At 42.5% G+C, this 18,104-nt stretch overlaps 1 protein-coding gene across 1 annotated transcript; it reads right to left on the bottom strand.

Annotated features, from left to right (window-relative positions):
• Positions 1–1,117: 1,117 nt before the first annotated feature.
• LOC307233392 (diacylglycerol O-acyltransferase 1-like) lies at positions 1,118–17,064 on the bottom strand (the record flags this gene model as incomplete). Its single annotated transcript, XM_080004723.1, has 17 exons — positions 1,118–2,802; positions 3,086–3,148; positions 3,281–3,368; positions 4,538–4,603; positions 5,941–6,053; positions 6,261–6,305; positions 6,616–6,657; positions 6,845–6,883; positions 8,018–8,121; positions 8,240–8,308; positions 8,998–9,126; positions 11,355–11,460; positions 11,892–11,944; positions 13,465–13,550; positions 13,906–13,946; positions 15,071–15,158; positions 16,835–17,064. The coding sequence occupies 17 exons, from the start codon at positions 17,062–17,064 to the stop codon at positions 2,656–2,658; spliced, it is 1,509 nt and encodes a 502-aa protein (XP_079860849.1). The 3' UTR covers positions 1,118–2,655.
• Between the last annotated feature and the right edge of the window lie 1,040 nt (positions 17,065–18,104).

Here is an 18,104-nt window from a genome sequence, read left to right on the forward strand (position 1 = left end):
CGTGCAGGCACAAGATGCAGCTGCAGGCGCAGAACCCAGGCCGCGGGCGCCAGGCAAGGACCGCAGGACCGCAGGCCCGGAGCCAGGTCCTGTGGAGACAGACTGACAGACCGACACCCCGCCTGAACCGCCGGCCCCACAGGTGAACCGGCGAGACCCCATGCCCAGGGCACCCCGATGTTAGGCAGGCCCCCCCCTCCCCGCCGACGCCAGAAGGCCGCCAGACATGTGGGCCCTCCACCACCCCCAGTACCCGTCAGAGAGAAGCTGCGCAGCCACGCTCCGCACCCCAGCCCACACGCACAACAACAAGCGGGCCACCCAGGGGGCGCCCTCCGCAGCCCCGCCAGGTCGCAGCACACCAGAAACCACCAGAAAGGAGAATACGTTTTAAAAGATGTTGGAGTGTGTGAAGCAGGGGGAGAACACCCAGTTTGGACAGGGTCTGGTAACTTTCAGGTCATTCATCTCACGACATCTCACGCCACCACTCATAGTTGCTTTAGAGTTACGGAGATAAGACACAGCTGCTTCGTATACAGTACCTGATATCATCATAGCGTCAAAGGAGCGATTCCCCTGAAGGAAGTTGAGCTTGCTGAGGTACTTTGAATGTCTGTGCCTCAGATAATGGTAGATGGAGTTCACACCTGGAACTGTGGATCGATCGATTGAATACTGTACGTTTGTTTATGCGAGGGACTCGCAGCTTTTCCATTTTGAGATGAATCATTTGACAGTTCCATACACTCGTTACTGTACGAGTTGCTTCGGTGGTTGCTTGTGCTGAAGGAAGATTTTCTTTGCTCTATTGGCTTCCATTGTTTGAACAATCCAAGTCTCTACACGTTCATTACTGTGGTTGAGAAGCAGGTTATATCGTCCCACGCCAATTACATCAAAAAGCAACGGTTGGAAAATGCAGGCCATCAATTATTGACTATTTTTCCACTTGCTTCAACAATGAAGTAGCTTCTAGTCAGTTGGTTTGTTTACAGTCTCAGCAAGACACCTCGAAGAATACTCTCTTTATTGATAATTGATTCATTGCTTTTGAAACTTGGTTTGCAAAAGCAACAATGTTTATTTTCCCAACAACAAACACAGAGACAAAAAAAACTTTTTCACAACTTTTCACCTTTTATTCCTTTTTCCAAGATGTACACGTCTGAATATCAACCCACACAGTGTGAATTATACAATGACAATCGGGGGGGGGGGGGGGGTGGTTAAACAGTGACTGAGAAGGTGTGCCTGTTACGCACAGGGCTTGTTTTCACTCATTCAATAATAATATGGAGGAACATAAATAAATCGACAATAAAAACAAACTGCTTTTAATTGCTTTGTTTGGAAAAAATGTGTCTCTGAATTGAGCGATGCTCAGCGTCATGGTATGGTCCACTTTAGGGGTGTCTGAAATCGTATACAAGATTTTTGCAGGCATGAATATGGGAAATATATATAAGTATGTTTACAGGTAAGAAGGATATATAAATGTTTCGTCCCCCCACCAAGCTGTTGTTTTCCAAGACCAGGTTTAAATCGTAATTAAGGGGGTCAGACCCCCCCCCACCCCCCCAAATCTCCTTGTAATTCAAAACATGAACCTATTTCCCATTGCTGTTAGGCGGCATTACACTGCTGCCTAAAAGCAAGAGGGTCCTGGGTTCAATTCCCTGGGGGCACTGTTAGCACCACGCTCTGGCGGGTTATCTCCCAAATAGGAGCCTTTCTGTGTGGAGTTTGCATGTTCTCCCCGTTCTCACATGGGGTTTCCTCCACCTAACATCAGTAAGGACCCCCACCAAAAACATGCACCCATCACCAGCGATGGACACCTGGACACCGCAAGCACGTCAACGAATACTGCCCACTGCTCCTGGCTGCCCCCCCCTTCTTCTTAAAGGAATCCTGCATTCAGATGAAGAAACTAAAGGCAGCAGTACCTGATTCCTTGGCAGGAGCCCGTTAGGAAGTGTTTATGGAAAAAAAATATATGAGAATGGAAGTAATTTCTATGTACAGTACCTGAGTGTTGTGATATTCTTAAAAATGTTTTTGCAGCTCTTGCAGATCTGATAAAAACCTAAGAATTATAAGTACCTCTTATTGCATTTGACATGGGCATTAGGCTGAATATTCATTCTTAGTTAATGTCAAAGAAAATAAAATATCGATCACATCTTCTGAACATACTCTACATTCATTTCATTTTTACTTTCAACAATAAAAACTTTTGGTTGACAGAAAGTATACTAAAATTCAATTCACCAACACAAAGGCACTTGTGTGGGTCCTGATATATCATTCTATAACATTTCTTTAGATTTATTTCACGTTTTTGTTTTTTTTCTTAAAAAAAAAAAAAGTCAAAAAATAAAATAAAACGCAGACTACACAATCACCTGAGTAATTAATGGCTTCATCTCAACTCAAAAGTAGGAATACAACAACCCTCACAATGTTGTTTCATGACGATACATGATGGTCTACATTTTATTCTTTTATATTCTGTTAATTTTGCAATGAAAACAAACGTAGCTTGTAGTATTTCCAGCCTTTAGACTGCACTGGAATCAGTGTGTGTGTGTGTGTGTGTGTGTGTGTGTGTGTACGCGCGCGCGTGCATAAAAAGGAAATTATCGACACAGGTCAGTCACTCTCCATTCTGTAATGAGTGACATAGTAGTCGTGGACGTACATCAGGACAGCGAACGGTTGACCAATGATGAGAGAGATCCACACCACAGCGTTGCCATAGTTACCGCGCAGAAAGTGACCAACGAAGGCCAGGGGGAGCTGTTTGGGAAATGAAAATTAATAAATGACCAATTTGACCGATGTTATTCAAATATCAGCCAGTATCAGCCTCAGATGTTCTTTTGGGGAGGGGGGCGGGGATGATACATTTGTTGGTGTCAATTTAACTGACTATAAAACATTGTGGCCAGTAGCAGTTCAAAAAAGTTTTTTTGTCTACTGTAAATGCTACGATCACTCTACAAAAATAAATCAATAAATAAACCAGATTTAAAAAATAAAATTGTCGTTGCTAATGTTGCATGTCACATTAAGGTCTTACCTGAGCCATCATGCCCATGAAGGCCCACAGCCTGAACATCCTCAGTGGAACGCTCACCAGGTACTGACACAGAACGACAGGGACAAACAAACACTGATTTCCCCTTAAATCCTCGCGCACACAAATTCCAACGTTGGGGTTTTTTTTTTTTTTTTTTTTTTTGGCCGGAACAGCACGGTAGATGGAAGGTCTTACCTCGTGAAAGAAGGCGGATAAGAAGAAGACGGCTGACTGGCTGGCGGTCTTACTGAAGCCCTGTCTCAGCAGAGGCTTGTAGAAGTGGCTTCAGGACAGACGGAATAATAAACGGACACAAATAAAGTTACGTCTAGTGGTTTCAGGAGCATTGTATAGAAATAGGCGGAGGTGGATTTAGGCCAAAGTGAGTCAGCCAACCGCACGGTGGTTCTCCACATACTTTACAGTCACTTCCTCCCTCGTTTAAGATAAGATACGACTCAATTGTCCGACCAAGATTGTGAACATGCTTTTGCTCGGCATATTTAAACAAATGAACAGCACTGTCCTCAGCGCTCATTTTGTCCGCGTAGATAGAAAATAAAAGCGGTGGTAAAGCGCTGCCTTGTGGTACTCCAGTGCTTAAAACGACCTCCTCAGAGCGCTTCGTGTTTACACGCAACCTCTGTGGTCGCTGGGTTGAAAGTCTGTTTCCTCACTCGATGCGGTGTTTCATCACTCCTTCATTCTCTCAACCGCTCCCTCCCTCACCCTTCGTGCGCTGGGTGGAGAGGTGTAAATACTGAACAGGAGAGCAGAGTGTACTACGTCTTGTCTGAACGTGTTTGTTACAATTAGGCTTTCCTTGTCCTTCACCGTAGGTCACTCGCAAAAGCGTGGAATTTTTTATTTATTTAAAAAAAAAAAAAACATTTAAACAAAATAAATAAAACCACATCGGCCAAAGGAGACACAGGAGAGAAAGCTCCATCGGTCTTTACAACACAAGTGCATTCAAGGGAAATATCAATATATAGTGCCTATATATTCAAACTCAGTCATTCCCTTTTACATTCCAACCAAAATGTAAAACAAAACCCAATCTATTCTTTCACCCAGGTGATTGTTCAATTAAATGGGTAGTTCCAATTGTTTATTTTATCATTTCAATCCTTTACTACTCCAATACTTTGTAATTATCCCTGAATTTCCCTCCGGGGATTAATAAAGTGTTCTTGATCTGATCTTTATTCTGACTGTCTGGGTCCTGTTCAAAGCTATTATAGTATTGGATATATGCCAAATAGAAGCTATTCTGACCATAAATAACCATTAACTCCACAAGTTTTGATGGCATATATAATTCACGTCTTTAAAAAAAAAAAAAAAAAAAGAAAACCAAGGCTCTGCTCTGTTGCTGAGCTGCAACATGGTTAGCGGTTCTACAACAAGAGCGATGCTCCACTTCTGCTTTATTGATTATTGATCACTCACCGTAGGCACCACTTGTGAACAGGGATGTTCCAGTTCTGCCAGAAATATGTCACCGTCTCAGAGTTCCTGCAAGAAGAGTCAGGAAGCCGTGTATTCTTTTGATAATGTATTTACAGGGGAAGGCAGAGCTTCAAACAAACAAAAATAGGAAGTTTTTCCCCTGTGGATGTCACTGCAATGAATGCATGAGAAAATTCCTATTTTAGCAGTGCATTAAAAAGTGCATACACTAGGGTTGCTGCGGTTACCGCTGCTACACGGTGTTGGTGCATACACCGATTACATTACTTGCAAACTGCAGTTTTGCTTCTTTTTTTTTTTTTTTATAGAAATAAAACCCATTTAGTTCATTTTCCTGTATCAGTCATTTCTGAACGGCACAGGGGGAGCCAGGGGGAGGTATTGGGCTTCGGTAGGTTGACGATCGGCGATTTAATGAAAGACAATTTTCTTTTTAAGTCTGCCAGGAAAAATTTGAGCATTGAAACGGTGTTAGTGCAGTTTACTGTGTTCTGAAACTGATCCCCTGCTGTGAATCGATCAGGTTGTGTAAAAATGTAAATGTATATAACCTGCAAATAATAAATCATGCACTTCTGTAACAGGGAGACCACATGACATTACGTTCTATGTGCAGGTTGAACGTAGTGTAATGCCCCGCCCCGCCCCCCTCGATTGGAATTTTGCACGATCACCCAAGCCTAGTTGCTATGGTTATGTATAAAAAATAAAATACATTCAACTAAATCAATTCCTGTCTGTTATTATGTATTGGAATTTATACAAGTAATGACCTGGAGCTGCAACTCCGGTGTAATCATCGGACCAAGCGTGACATGCGAGACCACCACATCTTAAATCCTCCATCTGCTTCCTCGCTACCGGTCCACCGGTGTTGTCATGAGTTTTTTTTATCCGGTGGGAAAAAATAAAAAATCTCACCTTGTCACCCCTAGTAGTACACACTAAATACAACTAACCCCCAGAGATAACTGAAATGACACGACTAAACATAGTAAACCTTTATAACCAAGGAGGTATTTTTAAACAAGTAATGGCACATTCAATTAAATATCCGTGTGGTGTGGGCATGGTGTTGTTTGAGCAGCCACACCATTCCTGGGTCTAGGTAGTCGGGGCCCAGCATCAGTGTGGCTGTACACCTGATGGTCTGACTATCGACACACACACACACACACACACACACACACACACACACACACACGGCTTGTTCCGCCTAGCCCACTCTCTACAATAATCTGGTATCTTCTCAACCCCATTGTCTGTGTCTCTGTGCTGGAGGGCCCTGCATACGCCACTCGGGTGGCAGGCAACTGCCACAATCCGATTTACTCGGCTTTTCTCTGAGCAGTCGCGTCAAAAAAAAAAAAAATCGTACTCACCACCAGTCGCTGTAGAACTGTCTGTCTCCAAAGCGCAGCAGCTCAGCGCTGAAGTTCAAAGACGAGTGGAAGAACCAATAAAAGAACATCAACCACAACAAGTGGTTGGGAACCTAAAGGGAGAGGGAGTGATGGAGGGAAAGATGGAGGGAAAGGCCTTGATGAGATGGATTTCAAATGGGATTAACTACAAAAATACCATAATTCCTTAGAAATTACTAAATTGGATGTCCACTATATTTTAGGAACCTATATTTGTTACCTATCATGCTTGGTTACAGTAAAACTCTGAGATGGGACTGTTTTGTATTTATACTCACAGCTAATCTCAGGAGTCTCTCCATCATCCTGGACAGATCCATGTCCTAAAGAGGAAAAAAGGTGGAAGACAAAACACAAGCAGATGTCTGTTACATACGGCTCAATGTTCTGATCCTCGATTCTGACTGGTTGACAACTGTTATAATAATAATGAAGTAAGTTATAATAAAACAGGCAAACCACTGACAATGATGATTACAAATCTACATATCTGTAACTTAAAATGCGAACTGAGAAGCACTTTAGATTGATGAGTTCCTCAGTGAGCAGCCTTTTGCTTTTTCTTGTACGGTGATTTGTCATAATATCACCATCATATCAGTAAAAACAAAATAAATACTTGAATTTCCTTACCTCTAGTGGTTTCATGGAGCTCTGAATGATGGGAACCATCCACTGACAAGAGTAAAAGAGTAGAAATAAGACAAAGGGAAAGATAAATGACATGTATAATTTTAATATTAACTGTTGAACACAAAATGTGGCTTATATTTTGTTTCCATTTACTGAAAATTGAATTTTTGAATTATCAAGTATCTGGAATAGAATAGTAAAATCAGAAAAAACAACAAGAAGATCGTACCTGCTGAGTCAGAGCAACCAACATCTGGATGAAGAAGAGCTGAGGAGGACACACAATGACAGTGAGTCAAGTGGAACAGTGTTTCTTTGGCTAACCTTAAACTACAACACTCATTGGGATTCTGGTGAAAAATACTTTAGGTATAATATCAGTGATAGAATAGGCACAAACATAGACGGGTCGATATTTTGCTTGCATATTTTGCTTGCAATAAGTAGCACAAGAAAATGAATTGTATCAGGATATCAAGTAACAAGTAACTATGAGCCAAAAGATCAGCAGGCCAGCAGTAAGCACCATTCCTCAAGCAATGCAGGGCCTTGCACCAGGGGCATTTTTCTGGTTTCTATGGTATGAAGCCCTTATGTTAGGGATGGGAAATATATCGTTATAATATAAATATTGTGATGTGAGATTTTTGTCTCCTGATCCAACAACGCAGTATTAAAGTTAAAAAAAAAATAATTCTATATATATATATATATATATATATATATAATTATTAATTAATTTTATTCAGAACTTCATACTGTTGTATAGAAAATCTGTGGCAGGAAACCTTAAAGATTTGAAGAGGATCTGCAAAGAGGAGTGGTCCAACTTTCCTCCTGAGATGTGTGCAAACCTGGTAATCAACTACAAGAAACGTCTGACCTCTGTACTTGCCAACAAGGGTATCTCCACCAAGTACCAAGTCATGCTTTGAAAGGGGATCAAATACTTATTTCACTCAATGAAATGCATAATAATTTACCTTTTACTTAATGTGATTTTCTAGATTTTCTTTTAGATATTCTGTCTCTCACTGTTATAATAAACCTACCAAAAATTACCACTAAAATTATAGACTGTTCATTTCTTTGTCAGTGGGCAAACTTAAAAAAATCAGTGAGGGATCAAATAATTATTTCCCCCCTGTAAATATCTCAAGAAACCACCAATAGTGACCCCCCCCCCCCCAACCCAAATAGTCAAATTATCAATATTGAGGTACAAAAATTATTGTGACATTTAATCTGGTCATTACTGCCAAGCCCTATGTTAGGTACAAAAATATTACCTGGGAAAAAATTACAGTTTATTAAATCACAGATAAAATATGAGATATTATTATTTAGAAACAAAAAAAAAAAAAAAGGGTTTTTTTAGGTGATGGACACATGACTCCCTCACCATCTCAGACAGCCTCCGCAGAAGGAAACTCAGGCGGATCTTGGGCGAGCGAGGGAAGTTGAGCTCGTAGCACAAAGTGGGGGCAAACACAAAGTAGTACAGATCTGCAGAAAGAGACAGATTTAACCACACTTCCATCCATCAGGTGCAATAAAATGAGTTTTGACGATCAGATTAATTCAAAGTGCAATTTTACATGTCATGAAATAATAATGCAAATACCTCTGATGGAAAGGTTCCCTGGGTAATACACCTGCCTCTCTCCAGGGCCAAGCAGCTGATCCGAGGGGCCTCGTGTGAGACACAGTTTTATAGACCACTTTAAAAATCACATTTTAGGCAAAAGAAATATCAGATGAAATGACAAATGAAAAGAAGCGAATGAAGAATAAAATATTTAAACATAGCAAACATACATTCATCATCCGTCCCAAATATAAAAGGTGGTGACGAGTTGAAATGTTTTGATGTAGCGCGCTGTGCACGTTTTAAAGTATATTTCGCAACTTTTTATTTCTAATAAATCAATAGTATGAAACAGTTTTTTTTTGCAAGAACATCCATAAGTCGGTGTTCAGAAATGCTTAACATGCAGTGCTGCTCTCGTACTGAAAACTTGGGCGCTCACCTTGAATGTATCACTCGTCGCTGTATTTTAATTTATGGATGAAATATTGAAGGATCTTAGATGGGTACAATATATTTTACAAATCGGATGATATTTCATCACAAATACCATGTCCATTATTTTCCGAAAATGATGATTAACTAAGATTTCAAAAATAGTTTTTTTTTTTTTTTTAACTCCTATCATCAAAAGTAGTCATAGTTGTCAACAATAATGATAATGTAACATTCATTCATGTATCAATGATATGTTTGATTGTATATAAATTAATTGAATCAACTGATTTTTGAAGTTATTTTGTTTTTTCAACTTCCACTTTAAAGAAAGGGGGTTTGTGACCTGTGAGACTTACAGGACAGAGACCTGGACAGTGTCTTGGCCTTGGCGACACTCAGCTCCCTGCACCACCTGTTGACGTCCTTATAAGAGTAGAGCTTCAGGAGGAGGATCGTGTAGGTGCCCAGAGCAAACACACCGCCCACTGAATGGAGAGAAAGGTGAAAAAGACGAGTGTAAATCATGTTTCCATAAGAGCGGATCTCCACCGAGAGGACGGCGATGGGACGATACACAGGTTCTGATAAAAGAGAAATGGGTGGGGAAGGGGATTGGGAAAAGTAAAAAAGGAGGCAGGCAGGTTTGTGAAAAGGGGAAAAGGGAGGAGAGAAAAAGAGGCAAGTCATAATTTGATCTCACCAAAGTAGGCCAAGGAAAATGAGAGCAGTCTAACGGTGCCAAGGATGCAACAATAGAGCGCCTGTTGTTTACCGCTGCAACGGTGTGTGTGTGTGCATTGGTCAACAAAAGGGAGACTTTGATGTGGTTTTAATGAACATATTTTGCCAATTGGACACACACGCCATCTACCTACCAATGTCTCTCACACACACACACACACACACACACACACACACACACACACACACACACACACACACACACACACACACACACACACACACACACACACACACACACACACACACACACACACACACACACACACACACACACAGGTCCCCGCACCTTCAGCGGGTCCCATCCATGAACCATCTGGCTGGACATTGGGGCAGTTAGATCAACGTCGTAGAAACACACTATTTGTTCAAACCATAATGTTATCTAATTGAACTATTGAGTTAAAAAAACATTTTAAAAAATGTACCAAATGGGGCTATTATTAAATGAGCTGATTAGTGTTCACAGGAATAAGAAATATGCTATAAAGCTTAGTAAAGTTTTATTTAATCAGACTAATGCACTTAGAAATCACTTCTCATATTTCTATTTAGACTATATTTCACTCAACTACATTATTTAGCTAATGCTCAAGAACTACACTGCTAGATTATGTTTCTTAAAATATAAGTCTTTGAATACTCACAGGGCTGTGTGACTGCTGTTTAGTAACAGTGAAATCCCTTATAATTCATATTTCCCAGTATTTTTATAAATGATAAGTCGGGTTCCAGGCAAGACGCACAGCAGAGGCATAAATCGTGGCCTCTAGTGTCTTAACGCTTAATTTGTCTTTTATGGAACTCTCCATGTTGATTCTCCAAAGAAATCTTAAAAAAATAAAATAAAATCCCTTTGAGCAGATTGGTAAGTCGCACATCAAAAGAAGTGGAAATAATGAAAATAACACCTCCCATTTCCCCTTAAAATATATTAATTCAAATTCTAGATGAATAGCCTCGGCATTACAGCCTTTTGCTTCTTCGGAATATCATGGATGTGGGATGGTTGTAAAAGAGCTGTTTGTCTATCCATTATTATTATTACTATTATTATTATATGTCAGTTATCACTGACACATCATGGACACAGACAAAACAGAGAGGAGAGGAGAAAGGGAAGCGAGTTGGAAAGACAGGATATACAGTACAGTATCATCAACTGTACTGTATCATCATATACTGTACAGTATATAATATCACTAACTATTTATATTTAGACCAGAATTATGGTCATGGGTGTAATGTAGAATGTGTGTGCCGACTAGTAAACACACTAAAACTCCTGGTCCTTTTAAGTATGTCCTCACCACTCAGAGGCCTATGTAAAATGATATATAATTTATTTTGTGCTTATTGTGATGTTATGCATGTTTATATTTCTCAATGCGTACATTCTATCTTGCTCGTGCGGAGTGCCATGTTGTCTGACAGGCGGACTAATGAAGACAGAGGAATGTGACCTTTGGATGACTCCCCATTCCAAACCACACACACTTTGGCACCTCCATCCCTCTCAGAGCCAACTGGACCGGACCCAGTTGCGACCAACTGGTGCCATTAGTGCTGACATGTTTGATATACAACACCAAAATCAATTCTTTTTTTTTTTTTTTTACTGCACAAAGAATATGCAAATATAAATTAACAAAACAGAATTTGTATTTTTTTGTATTTTTCGTGCTCTCAAATAGTGCAAGAGATATTTGACTTTGGATGTGTTTTTGTTTTCAATTCAAGAGTCTTTCTTTGGAGCATGACAACAGAAATGCCCTTCAATAGTGGTTTATTATTTTGAGAACAAAACACCTTGTCTTGTTCAATCATTCTAAGTGAAAACTAAGAAAAAAAAAAAAAATGTATTATGATGTGATGATACTCCAGCATTTCATGATACCAACACCAACGCAGGAACCCGTCAGTGGACCACACAGTTCTTATTACAGCTAATACAGCTGACATTTGTATTTACCTGGAGTCATGGAGGGGATCATAAGGACCATAGCAGCAGGGAAACTGAGGATGATTGACAGATTAACACAGTGAATCAGAAGCCCCACATTTTCACTGAATGCTCCCTGAATAGAGACAAAACACAAGTTTATAATTGCAGCATGTTGCGGTCAATGTCCATCAACTTAATGCTCAAATCAAACGAGACAATTCAGTTAAGTGCCTCTATTATACTTTTTGGGGAAATGACCCCTCGTTTTAGACTAAACACTTAAAAACTGTGTTTGGCTCCTCACAAATTAGCTGTCTTTTTGTTGGCAAGTTAAGCGGCTTTAACTGTTCTGTTCACTGCCGTTGAAAGCAAACATTCCGTGACACACACCCACTCCCGAACCCTTCACAAACATTGCATTCTGAGAGCTCTGACGGGGTGTGACTCGCAACAAACACACAGGACGTCTCTTGAATTCTAACAGAGACAGAGTGTCTATCCGAGTGTCTTCCGAATATGAGTCAAGGGTAATTTTGCGAACGCAACCAATGCAGAAGAACTCACCATGGACAGCTGCCTTTCAGTATAGAGCGCCACCAGTATGAACACGTTGGAAGCTGTGAGAGACAATAAGAAAATATATATAAATAAAATAAATCACGTCAGTTCCTTTACGGTAACTTACAACAATGCAATTGTGGATTTGTCCCCCGTGACTTGCATTTGTCGCCCATCCCTTGCATTTGTTCTCCGTTACTGCAGTGACCACATGCTTCCGTTCCATATTTACACAATCTAGAAATGAACTAACAGCAACTGTTCTAGCATATCACGGCTAAAGCCGGATTTTAGGATTTATTGGTGATCACTGATTTCACAGTGTCAGCCACCTATCCAGAGAACAGGACCCTGCTGGCACATACATAATTGTCACAGAGCCACACGTGCACGCACAGCAGCAGCCTATTAACAAAATGAGCCAGCACTAACACAGCATATGTGTTGCACAGCACACTCCACCTGCCAGACAGCGGAGGAACACGGGCGCGATCCCTCTCAATAACACACATTCTGGAGGAAGTCCTCCATCAGTGTTTTATATTTGGAGCTGAATTTAACTTGAACAGTTGATGTCACTGACAGTTTAACACTTCTCCATTGTGTAGAATTGAAGTAAATTCAGCATCGAGGATCCAAGTAAATGATCTGTGGCTAGTTTACGTGATGATATTCCACCGGCAGTCCCTCACCTGGCCAGCAGGTGTCCTCAGTGTCGCCTCTTGTTCTACTGTGTCTGCATGTTGTTGCTAGTTTGACAAGTCTGACAGAAGTCAGTCAGTACTAAGCTGCTCAGCTGGCAAATCTTGTTTTTCAGATCTGGTAGCAAACACTTTGCCTTTCACATGTATTTCCTGAAGCTTTGAGTAAAGCTTTCCTGCGTCAACCTGCCACTGTGTCTGCATTTGGGTCGTATTACTGCTTTTTTCAGTTTCAGGCTACAATTACAGCAAATACATAGTGGAGAAAACAAGCAATTTGAATGGTGATACATTTTTTTTCCCACATTGCTCTATAAACAACAACAAGCAGCGCTTCTACAGCCAGTGTTTTCCACCAAAGAAATCAGGGGACACTCGGACAATAATAATAATTCCCAGTTGCCTCGGGCTGCCAGAGTGGCTTCAGCCTGCACACTAATGTTTAGGTTAACTGCTTCTCACAAACTGACAAGCCAAATATTACAATGACTATGTGATGTTTTTTTAAATATTCCAGTTCTGTTTGAATTTCGTTCCTGCAGCCCTAAGACCCATCTTGTCTTCCTTCCTCATTACAGGTCGTAAAATTAAACTCAATTTCTGTCCGTCTCCCTCTCTCTATCCATCTCATTCTCCTTTAAGCCTCATTTAACATAGCAGTCCCGCTTTACCTCCATCACTCCTTTTGAAAGCTCTTTACGCAACCGTTGCACCTACATCCCTCTCCTTATATATATATATATATATATATATATATATATATATATATATATATATACATACATACACTTGAACTTCAAAATAAATAAATGTATTCTGTTCACCATAAGACATTTCTTGTTTATCTTCATTACTAAAAATCTTTTGAACATACATACCAATGACTAGGCATGCTGCTGGCCAGCTGTAAGGGTCCTTCACAAACAAGGAGATCACCTGGATTGGATCCACCAGGATGCCATACCTGGTACACAAGAAAGAACCATATTGGTACTTACCATACCACTTTTTCAGTTTTTATAGCAAATAAACTGTGTGTTCGGGATATATATTTTTTTATACATTTTAATTAAACAAATTCATATATTTTTTTAAATGGAACTCAATTTTAATCTCCTAGCATTTTCATTTAAATTCTAGGAAAAATTTCTCAGGAAAATGAAATACACAGTAACAAAATGACAAAATGATGAATGATGAATGAATAATGAATTTTAGCAACGGACATTTGTCCGTTGCTAAAATTACAGATATCCCCCCTCAATGCAGGACTGCTGATGATTAGATAAGATAATAAAGTAATCGAAAGTCTTACTAACTTTAAGAGGTTTTCTAGGAAGAGTCGAGCGTTGCTCAGGACCTGGAAAATAAAAGTCAGATCCAGGTCAGATGTGTGACATCACAAACACACACTTCAGTGGAATGGAGCTCAGCGACATGCGGTAAGACAGAAATTTACAGAATACACTCTGCTGGCACATTCTCACTTATTATTCACCCATTTCTTCATTCTTTTGGCCTTAATTCTTCTCTTCGTGTGACTTTTCTTGTCTTTCCCCCGCTGTTATTTTATCTCTTCCTGTGCCTCTTATTCCATCTTCCTCTCTTTTCCAAATTGGCTTTCCTCTCCTCCTTTCATTCCAAGGGCTTCTTCTTCGCTTCCTTTTTCTTTCCAATTTGGCTCCATGAAAGACTCTTCACCTCTCCCAGCCTCTCCTTTTTGGATTCCTCTCCTCGTGCCGCCTCTTTCCTCCTCTCACCCCTTTTCATCCTCCTCCTTCCCCCTTTTCATCTTTCCCGTCCTCTCCCTCTGTCCAAATGGATTGTAATATCTCATTACCCGACACAAAGGCCCCTGCTGCTTTTGAGGACGGCGAAGAAGTTCAGCGGGAATGAAAAGGAAACTCCCAGCACCGATCACGACGATCCATGTTCAAAACCCGGATTAGTGAAAAGGCGCCCTGTGCCAGCACCACCCCGTCCATATCCTCCTCTTTGATGGAGGGAGCAGGAAGTGCAAAAAAGAGGTTTGCTTTAAAATTTTGTTTTCAAATTGAAACTGCGTTGAAATTTGATCATCAAAGGGTCTTACTTTGTGGACAAAGATTCAAATTTGGTTTCCAGTGATATTTCCACTGTTGATGATAACTATAGCGTTATATGGTTGCCGTCGCCAGCAGCCAAGGGACAAATGAAGGACAACAAGGGACATCCAAAGACATGCTTGTGTGGCCATTTTGTTTCTGTGAGAAACAGTATTATAAATAAGTAGACACTTATTTGTTTATTAATTCAGAATTGGTAACTTATCATTTTAGGCACTGTATTTAGTTATACATTTAAAAAAAATGCTAATACAACTCGGCAGTCTTCAGAAGTTTTTTGTTAACAAAACAAAAACACTGTTGGGTTTTTTTGGCACTGTATACGACAGTGTTTGTGTGTGTGTGTGTGTGTGTGTGTGTGTGTGTGTGTTCGTCTCACCAGCATGACCACACACCAGTTGAGGATTCCTCTGTAGTTGCTGTAACCGCTGGCTGAGCTCAGCAGTGACTCCTGTAGCTGGTGACAACTGGAGACAGGGAGTTAAACACCTTTTTTTAAATTACACTTTTCAAAGATAACGCAAAGGAAAACAGTTGATGAGCACTCCCAAAAAAAAACCAAGCACAACAACCATTATGCGTCTAATACATTGTCGTCACTGTAAATCACACACAAGCGCGGCAAGTAATGGTTCAATGGACAACTTTTGTGCCGCGGTTGCAAAAGGAAAACCGGATCGCTTCACGATCGTACGGAGCGCGTAAATGATCAACACCGCCTTGAAAACGAAAGAGAGGGAGGAAGGGTGTTCACTGAAGAGGTCAATTGAAATCCTCACACTTTTTGTTTAATCCTATTTATTTTTTGGTTGCGCAGTCATAGACATACAGCGTAAACACGAGACGCGGCGCCGACCGCTTCGGCTCGTAGCTTGCCATACATCAACGCCGCCGCCATATTGGAAACGGGCGCGACCGGCCTGTAAACAAATACGAGTTCAACGGGGGGAGCCGCTGTTTTCCTGGACAAAAAGCACCTTAACGTTCACATTTCTCAACTGATTTCAATGAGTCGTTTTTAAATATTCAAGGGTTTAGGGTCTACGTGGAGTGGATCGCTCCACGCCGTATATGGATCATTTTCCCGGGGATTCGTACCCGGTGGCGCTCCGTGTTGCATAGTGATATGGAGGCTTACAGGGGACCAATCTAAACGGAGACGGTGTCATTATTCTACAGCCATTACACTGCAATCAGCGTTAACGTCTCGACGACAAGTTAAAGCAAAAAAAATTGTCGATTGCTCCTTCGACTGCGGCGCGTGATGGACCGCGAGAGAAATTGCAATATGAACAAAAAGATCAAATTCATTATTTTGACAATGCACATTAAGTTAAACCCAGCTTTATTGACACAAGCAATCAGTACAACAAGACCACCCATTTACTGGGTGAAAGAAAGGAGGAAGGAAGGGGGGAGGAATGAAGGAAGGACGGTTGCAAGGAGGGGAGGAAGGAATTAAGGAGGGAATGCAGGAAGCAAGGAGGGAATAGAAGGAAGGCACAGGAAGGGGGGGGGACAGAATGGAGGGAGGAAGGAATGAGTGAAAGAAGGGAGGAAGGAAGGGGGGAGGAATGAAGGAAGGACGGTTGCAAGGAGGGGAGGAAGGAATTAAGGAGGGAATGCAGGAAGCAAGGAGGGAATAGAAGGAAGGCACAGGAAGGGGGGGGGGGCAGAATGGAGGGAGGAAGGAATGGGTGAAAGAAGGGAGGAAGGAAGGAAGGGAAGGGGGGTGGAGAAGAGGGGGCGAGGACAGAATGGAGGGAGGAAGGAATGGGTGAAAGAAGGGAGGAGGAATGAAGGAAGGACCGTTGCAAGGAGGGGAGGAAGGAATCAAGGAGGGAATGCAGGAAGCAAGGAGGGAATGGAAGGAAGGCACAGGAAGGGGGGGGGACAGAATGGAGGGAGGAAGGAATGAGTGAAAGAAGGGAGGAAGGAAGGAAGGGAAGGGGGGTGGAGAAGAGGGGGAGAGGACAGAATGGCGGGAGGAAGGAATGGGTGAAAGAAGGAAGTAAGGAGGGACGGCAGTCAGGACAGAGCGGAGGAAATAAGGAATGAATGAAGGAAGGAAGGGGGAGGACGGAAGGAACGGAGAAAAGGAGGTCTGTGTAAAAACATCATCAACAGACAAACTTCCCCTGACCTCATCCTTTGAACGGCCTCGCTCCTCCATTTCCGCTTCTCGTTCTTGGCTCTCTGGGAGGCGTGCGTCCCGCTCCGCCTCTTCTCCGTCTCCCCGACGCCGTCGCCGGCCGCCGCGCCCGCACCCGCCGCGGCGGAGCGCGCGTCCCCGGGCTGCAGGGCCGCTCTGACCGCGGAGAAGGTGGCCCTCCTCCGGAGCCTGCTCGACCCCACGGCGCCGCGTCCCGCCATGGTTTAAAAAACAAAAACAACAGCAACCAAACAGTGCGGACGGGTTCGCTTTAAAACATCGCTGCTCGTCCGGTGTGTGTGTGTGTGTGTGTGTGGTTACAGTATGGCGTCATAAGCTCGCATGGCTGCGCTGAAGCGGAAGGAAGCGTCTGCGTAACTTTACGCCCAAAGGGGACGCGGACACTTCCGGGTAGTAGGAGGCGTGCGAGATGACGTCACGGGGGCCCCTTCCACCGCTGGATTTGACAGACCCAACCAACGAGACAGGAAAAGCCACGCACACGCGTTTATTAGGAATGCCCGTGCACCTGCGTGTTCGTGCAATTGTGGCAGCGGTGCAATGCACAGCGTCATGCGGATGCGGGTCAGCAGCTTCAGTAAAAGTTCACATCAGCCGTGGGAATGCGGGAAGATATGTGTCATCTCAGTGTTTTCCGCCGTGGCATGATCGTTGGTGCCGGGCGGGCTGGTTTGAGTATTTCTGTAGCTGTCGATCTCCCAGGATTTTCGCGCACGAAGGGTCCCTAGGGTTCACTCAGAGGGGTGCAAAAAGCATCCAGTGAGCGGCAGTTCTGCGCACAGAAATGTCCTGTTGACGAGAGAGGTGAACGGAGAATGGCCAGGCTGGTTGGAGCTGACAGGCTACGGTACACTCGGACAACCAAGTGTGGTGAGCAGGAAAACATCTCAGAATGCACAACGCGTGGATCATTGAGACGCCTGGGCTACAACAGCGGGGGACCACGTCGGGTTCCACTTCTGTCGGGACAAACACAGAAAGCTGAGGCTGCAGTGGGCACAGGCTCTCCACACTGGACCGTTGAAGACTGGAAAAACGCAGCCTGGTCCCATGAATCTCCATTTCTGCTGAGGCACACAGATGGTGGGGTCAGAATTTGGCGCGAACAGCATGAATCCATGGACCCAGCCTGCCTCGTGTCAACAGTTCAGGCTGGTGGCGGTGGTGTAATGATGTGGGGAATTTTTTTTGGCACACTTTGGCCCATTAATACCAATCAATCATCACTTGAATGCCACAG

The sequence above is a fragment of the Zeus faber genome (assembly GCF_960531495.2).
Source record: "Zeus faber genome assembly, chromosome: 8".
Lineage (NCBI taxonomy): Eukaryota > Metazoa > Chordata > Actinopteri > Zeiformes > Zeidae > Zeus > Zeus faber.